The 7,210-nt window shown below is 39.4% G+C and overlaps 1 protein-coding gene across 1 annotated transcript in view; it reads left to right on the plus strand.

The window, feature by feature from the left end:
- Positions 1-2,740, plus strand: part of LOC139723777 (ras-related protein R-Ras2-like) — a 48,748-nt gene extending 46,008 nt beyond the window's left edge. The window contains exon 6 of the mRNA XM_071634987.1: positions 156-2,740. Coding sequence (XP_071491088.1) covers positions 156-237 — 82 coding nt within the window. The 3' untranslated portion in view covers positions 238-2,740. The remainder of the gene's footprint in view (positions 1-155) is intronic.
- The last annotated feature ends 4,470 nt before the right edge of the window (positions 2,741-7,210 follow it).

Here is a 7,210-nt window from a genome sequence, read left to right on the forward strand (position 1 = left end):
AATTAAAAACAGTAAAATCTGTGAAGCTGTCCTCAGTTGTGCGAACACACGATGATTCAAATGATAATTTGCAATCATGTTTGTAATTCGGCATTACAATTTGCCTTTCTAGATATATGTGAAAACCACCTCTGATGCTTTTGTTTAATCTCCAGGAAGTTCCAGGCGGAGCAGAATCCCCCCATCCCGGAGAAGAATAAAGTGGGCCACTCAAGCAGGCGCTGCATCATCTTGTGAGGGGACCAGCGGGCATGGATACCTCACCTCGCATCAGAGCCGTTTCCAAAGGACACACCCAGAGACGTTCCCGGGTCAGCCTGGGATGAGAAAGAACAACCTGACTGGTATTTTAAGTGATTAAAATGTGCCAAATTGGCAGCTGGAACATTTACAATAAGTTGATTTATGCAATGCTGAACCTTCGTAAAGAAACACAACACCACAATCACCCTTGAAAGGTGTAATTTTTTTATTTTGTGCTGTAATCTGTTCAAATAATTTTGTCATTGAGAAAAAAAAATCATTGTTTAAAATTTTTGCAGTGAGGAGATCATGTTTTTGCATTTGTTGCAAATATACAATATGGTATCTGTGTGGACAGGTGTTATTTTGCGAAGGAGTTTATGCTGTGCAATCATGTTGATGGCCAAGTTTATGAACTGAATTAGAGGAAGTCATAAAAAAAAAAGAAGAATGTCAGATCATGTGAAGTGATCAGATTTGTGCACTACAGAGCTTGTAATGCGACTTACGTCTTGTCTTCCTTGCTTTCTATACAGAGGTAAAGCAAAGCAATGTTTTGTATTATGTCGTGTTCACTTGTCCAAGCTGCCTAGGTGCAAATGAACAGACAGCATCTAAAATCGGTATATTTCTTTGCAATTATTTTCATTGTACAATCACATTGCACTCACACAGTTTGTGCCATTGTCAAGAAATTGTTGATTGCAGGTATTGTTGTCAGTTATTTCGATTGGAAATAAATTTGCCATATATGATGTACAGCACTTGTAAGATACAGTACCACTACTATGACAGTGGACACAAATACTTCTGAAGCAAAAAGACTGTTGCCATAGTAATAGAGTACCGAAGTGATGATGTCACAGTCTTTTGTTATAGCTTGGGTTGGAACCATGTGCAAGCTTGGTTAGCAACAATAGTGTTCACAGAAATTCAGGCCATATGAGGTTGTTTAGAAGCAGTTTCCATGGCGATAAATGGCTACGACATCTCACTTTGATACTCTATTGCCTTTACTGTGAGATTTTGCTGCTAATATTCTGTCATGAAATTTTGCCTCCGTCTGCCATGACCTGCACGGAATCAAGTATCGTGGCTCTTTGCATTTGAATCATAAAACAGAAAAGTAATAGTTCTAACACATGTTGTGTGTCACAAGGCTCCATTGCTTGGATAAGAGAGTAGAATATTCTGGGTTCTGCAGTGAAATAATCATTGTATATCAGCATTCTTGCAAACTGTGCACAAGACAACAGAGGGGGCTTGCTGGTTTTGAGATTAGCTAGCATATCTTCCTAACGTGTCTGTTGCTATATATGGATGATAATAATAATTATGTCACACCCCTCCCACCATTTTGAAGATTTTTCATTTTGGAACAGGCAAAATGTGGTTGATATACCTTAAACTACTTAAAGTGCATACAGGAACATTTATTGTGAGTATCATTGTCATACAACATGTGTATCATTATCATTGGAATTATTATGGTGGGAGGGGAAAACAGCTTTTGTGACAGAAGCATACCATAGAATTTGATTGAATAGTGCAATAAGTTTCAAATCATGTCACACACATATATGAAATAAGATATTAGAGGCAACAAGTATTTAAGTTCAGTCAAATGCATGAATGGACAACAAGATGTATAATAGGTAAACATGTACACTGAATTTCTTGTGTGGTTTATTTTGGGTTAAGTTGTATGTCCATTACATATTATTTTTTAAGAGAATAATTAGCATCCTAGCATCACCAAGCAGACTGGAGCTTTACTACTAGCTGTATACTTTAGTAACCATCAACTCTCATTTTATTGTCTCTTATTTCACCATCTCAAACATCAGAGATAAGGGGTAACCTGATACCCTGTTTGTAATATTGTTGTTAGATAACAGTAGAGTGTTGATCTACCAGGGAGAAATGAGAACATGCTGGGTTTTTTTTTTTTTGTTGCTTTTATGTAGCGATTAGATTTCAGAGGCACATCTGACTGCATGTGCAGTGTAACGGACACTCTTGGTGTAGTCAGTGATGATGACGACGGTAGCAATGCAGCGTTCCGGGAGGTATTTTTGGACTGGTGCTGAGCTACCAGCTAGCTCTTCCCTGCCTGGAGTCGATGCATGCCACAGATACTCAATTCCTCCGGTTTCACTGGCAGGAGGAGGAGGAGGGGGGGGGGGGGGGAATGTGCTGCTAGTCTCACCTTTCAGACTATCATTTCAAAAACAGGCCAATCAACTAATATACCATCACTCGGCAGAATATAGGGAGAGATTTCCAGTGTTTTCAACTAGTGCTGACCATCAGGTGACTGAAGAATAGTGCAACATCTTCATCAAGTACAGAATGTGGAAATATTTGTTGTGATGCAGGCAGATGACTTCCAATATCTTGATATGTACTGTACCGAGTACCCCACAAAGAAGTAATCCATTAAAGACAATTATAGCTACCAAAGATTCACTGCAGCCAGTCGTACAATGAGCCCAGTCGTACAATGAGCCCGTCATGCATCGAAACTGAAATGCCAGTCAGAAACAGTTTCCAAGCCATGTCCTTGAGTGCTGTGACGTTAGTTCCGGCTGTGCAGAGTACAATCTTTCAACCTGGCACAGTGCAAATAATTCAGCAGCTAGTTTTCATTGCCTCATCCTGAAGTCTTTAGGGGATCTTAAGATTAATCTAGGAGTCATAGGCAAAAGCTGCTTGAAGAACATTTGTTGTTTGTTGTTGTGTGTGTAGTGTATGTCTTAAATGTACATATTAGAACTTGCCATTATTGAAAAATGATGAAAAAGAAAGAACAAGAAAAAATGTGTCTTGTGTCACAATAAAAGTAAATCTAATCATTCGATATTAACTGGTGTATTGCCCACAGTAGTCGGATAGCATCAATAATGCTAGCAATCTGCTTTGTCTTGAATAATGCAAGAACATGTGAACATGGAACAAACAAACAAGGAAGTGTCATTTATTGAGCAAAGATAACATAAATATGAATCGCATTACATTTTTCATATTTGATCGAAACTACTCCAGAGGGACAGTCATAAATGTAGTACCATCAGGTAATAGCTCCATCAGTGTTGATATCTAATGCAAATGCAGTGCACTCCCGCTATAATAAACATGAATATAAAGAAATTCTGGTTACAAAAAAAAAAAAAAAAAATACAAATTTAGGCCGCAACGTTATCTGCTCTACGTTTTTTATTGTTTATTTGATCAGTTATAGTGAAATTTTGATTTAAAAAAAAAAAAACAAACTACCAGTCCCGAGGACTTTGTTATAATGGGAGTCCACTGTATGTCACAGCTCATTCAGCAATAGATGTTGAAAAGCATTTTAATACTCTCAAGTCATTTAGTATGTCATGTACACGGGAGATGCCCTGTGCAGGGGCAGATCCTCATGCACCCCCCCCCCCCAATATTTTTCTTTTTATTTATTTTGTTTCAACAAAAAAATAAGGGGGGTGCACACCCGGTGCGCTCCCCCTGGATCCGCCACTTCTGTGGTATCATGAGAACTCTTCTGTCATGATGGGAGTCTGATGTCGGGACATGACTGGTGGACAGTCGATGCAGTGCGTGTATGTGGAGAGATTGGAGACAGTACCCAGATCTGATTTGCGATCCTTCCCCGATCCCTGTTTCCCCCTCCCCCCCTCCCCCCCTCCCCCCCCCCCCCCCCCCCCCCTGCTTCCCCGCCTTCATGGAAGGGTCAGATTGATTTGAAGTTCTACAAACTTGCATAAGAAAATGTGACAACAACGAATGTGATTGACTTGTTCGGGATGAAAATGACAATAAGGATTATGATAATGACGATGACAATTAGTAGTTGTATCAGTAAACATAATTGGGAAACATAATTTTCTTTTGTTATATCCAAATTTCATTATAACCGAACAAATAAAAGATAAAAATATTTAGAGTGGAAAACATCGTGACCCAAATTTTTACTTCTTTGTAACCAGAATTTCGTTATAGCCATGTTTGTTATAACTGGAGTGCACTGTATTTAATATGAGTGAACAATGATGCCGTATTTCATACCAAAAAAAAATGACAAAATAAATAAAGCACTGATCATGATGTAGGTAGACATTGTGTACCATATAATAGGTTTTGAGTTTATTTCTGATCATTTCAATGGTTTGGGGATTACGAGTAGGAATGAGATCGTTGTTCGAGACTTTTATGGGTACAGTTACCCCCCAAAGGCTGAGAGGCAGAATACATACGTGCCCAGTGATCTCTATTCCAGGTAAAGCATTTACACTGTACACAGCCCTCAACATGTGTTTCATAATCAAATGATGCCCAGCACTCCCAACTGCCAAACCTCGGCAAATGAAAAGAATAACAAGAAATTATGGCCGGAAAACAGACTACCCTCGAAAGTATGGCAAGCCACTTATCCCAGCTGTATTTTTTACGAGCAAATATCGTCGTCCATTCTGTTCAGCATGCAAGCCATCAATAGCTCTTCATCTTGTGTTCGCCCACGACCCGCGGCGCATTCTCCAGCTGTACGGCAGTTGATGCGAATCTCAGAGATTTGCCTGGAACTGGCACATGCAAAGGTCGTGGGGGGGGGGGGGGGATGAGAGGGTGTGAAATGTCATTTCCAAACGAGACCAGGTGTTGAGACTCATCGTTTCACCCTCTGGTGCGGTTATTGCAAGCGGAGAGATTCAATAAAAGGAAGTTTTGGGACGAGGAATTGATAGCGATTGCCTGCCGCCAGCCTTGGCAATCCACACCAGCAATCGATTGGTGTAATTGAATGCATTGGGTACACAAGGATGTGTGCAGTCTAAATTTTCAGCAGTGCTTAATTTCCTTCTTCTGACTCTGTTAATCCTTGGATCTATGCTCTGGAATTCTCCAGGCATTCCTTACTTGGTGCAGAAACTGCATAAAACCACAGGCAATATTTCCATATTGTATGCATTGTATGCATTGATATTGTGAACATTATGAGAATAAGAATTCAAATTCCGATTCAAACAAAACTTACCATTGATTATAGTTTTGGATGTGCGGTCGATATCTTAAAATGTCTTTGCAAATTTTGTATGTGTTAATTCGTTATGGTTGACAGTCAATCACAGCCTCCCCCCCCCCCCCCAACAAAAAACAAACAAACAGGAAACAAATTCTCTTCCTGTCTTTCAAATAATCAGAACCATCATGACACATCACACTTCGGATGTGACCTACACCGACAGGGCTGCCAACTCTCACGCATTGAGCGTGAGACTCACTCATTTTGATCCGTTCTCACTCTAAAACTTTATTTCATTTGTATGCATTTCTATTGATCTCACTCATTTTGACTCCTAAATTATAGCATTGGCCTATGGGAGTCTCACTCTCAACTAGTTTCCAGTGTTGGCAGCCCTGCACCGACATGTTTAGAAAGTTGACAATGAAAGACTGGTACCTCTGCACTGTATTTCCGTAGTAATGCTGTTTGGTTTCACTTCATTAATATATCAAATATCTTCAAGCTGTTATGACCATATGCAAATCACAATATGTCATTTGATATTTGCGTCACCACATTCAGTGCTACTTGAGAATGTCAGTAATGAGTTTTATAAAGAAGGTATAGAGAGAAAGAAAACTTAGCCTATATGGAAAAGTTCACCCATTTGTGACACTTTTGCATTGGCATTTGCTCACACACACACACACACACACACACACACACACACACACACACACACATATACAAACACACAGAAATCTCAAAGCATTGGACTACAAACTTTGCCTCAGGTGGTTGTGGTCACAGTGTCTTTTGTTGGCCAGAGTAGGTTTCAGGCAGCAAAATTGTGGCTTCCTTAACCTGTTATCCTTGTGATAATAAGATCTGAAAGTACCAGCTCAACTGCTCAAATGTCGTGCAGTATTCAAAAGTTTGTTACACTCGACATAATAGGGCCTATAGTTAATTTAAATCATCACATGCACATCACATGCACTGCTCGATGTCAGACATTGCTCCGTTACTGTGATCTATGCAGTCCGTCACAGAATGTGACTGTGCAGATATTTCACGGTAGTAAAGGAAAGCCCATGCCACGTCTTTTAGCCATAGAATGCACATACTGGTAGTTGAAGTAATGTAAACTTAACATTTCTCCTGTGGTGCATGTAATATATCACAAATTTAAAAATGAGACTGTGGAATGATGATTTCACAGAGTCATTTTGTAAAAACAAACAAACAAACAGATAAACAAACCTTTAATATTTGGAGCTTATCTGTCAGTGCACACAGTTAAATTGAAAGAAGTTCAAAGTAACACACAGTGTTAGGATATTGAGTGAACATAACAAAGTAGCAGGAGTCATGATTACACAATGACGGTACTTAAAGTCAAAAGCCACAACTGGAGAGACTTTGTTGAAATTCCAAGAATGCTGTATTTGTTTTTGTATGTCATTTTTCACAGCCAGATTTTGGGGTTTTTATTTTTGTTTGTTTGTTTGGTGTACAAGTGTAGGTGTTTGTTGTTGTTGTTGTTGGTTGTTGGTTTGTTTGTGGTTTTTGTTTTTTTTTTTTTTTTTTTTGGGGGGGGGGGGGCAGATGGGAATGGTCCGTACTTGAGTGACAACCTTATTCTGAAACTGACACCTCTGATTTTAATACCAAATGCAATCTACAGATGCTATCTTGTGAAACCTGATGTGCTCGCCAGGGCAGGGTGACGTTACCTTTAATGAGTTGAGGAAGGAGGAAATGGGAGAGAATCCACATGATGTTGTGTCCCTGAACAACTGTAGACTCTATTGTAACCAGAAGTGGGAGCCTGTAAAAATTGGAAAATGTCCCTGTATTGCTTCACAACCATGGTTTTGAATATATTACTACAAAATGTTTATCATGTTACTCTGAAAGAACCCCTCCCCCTAAAAAAAAAGAAAAAAAGTGCTGTACAATGAA

The sequence above is a fragment of the Diadema antillarum genome, unplaced genomic scaffold (genome assembly GCF_040938485.1).
Source record: "Diadema antillarum isolate AM-2024a unplaced genomic scaffold, OU_Dant_1.0 scf00000199, whole genome shotgun sequence".
Classification (NCBI taxonomy): Eukaryota; Metazoa; Echinodermata; class Echinoidea; order Diadematoida; family Diadematidae; genus Diadema; species Diadema antillarum.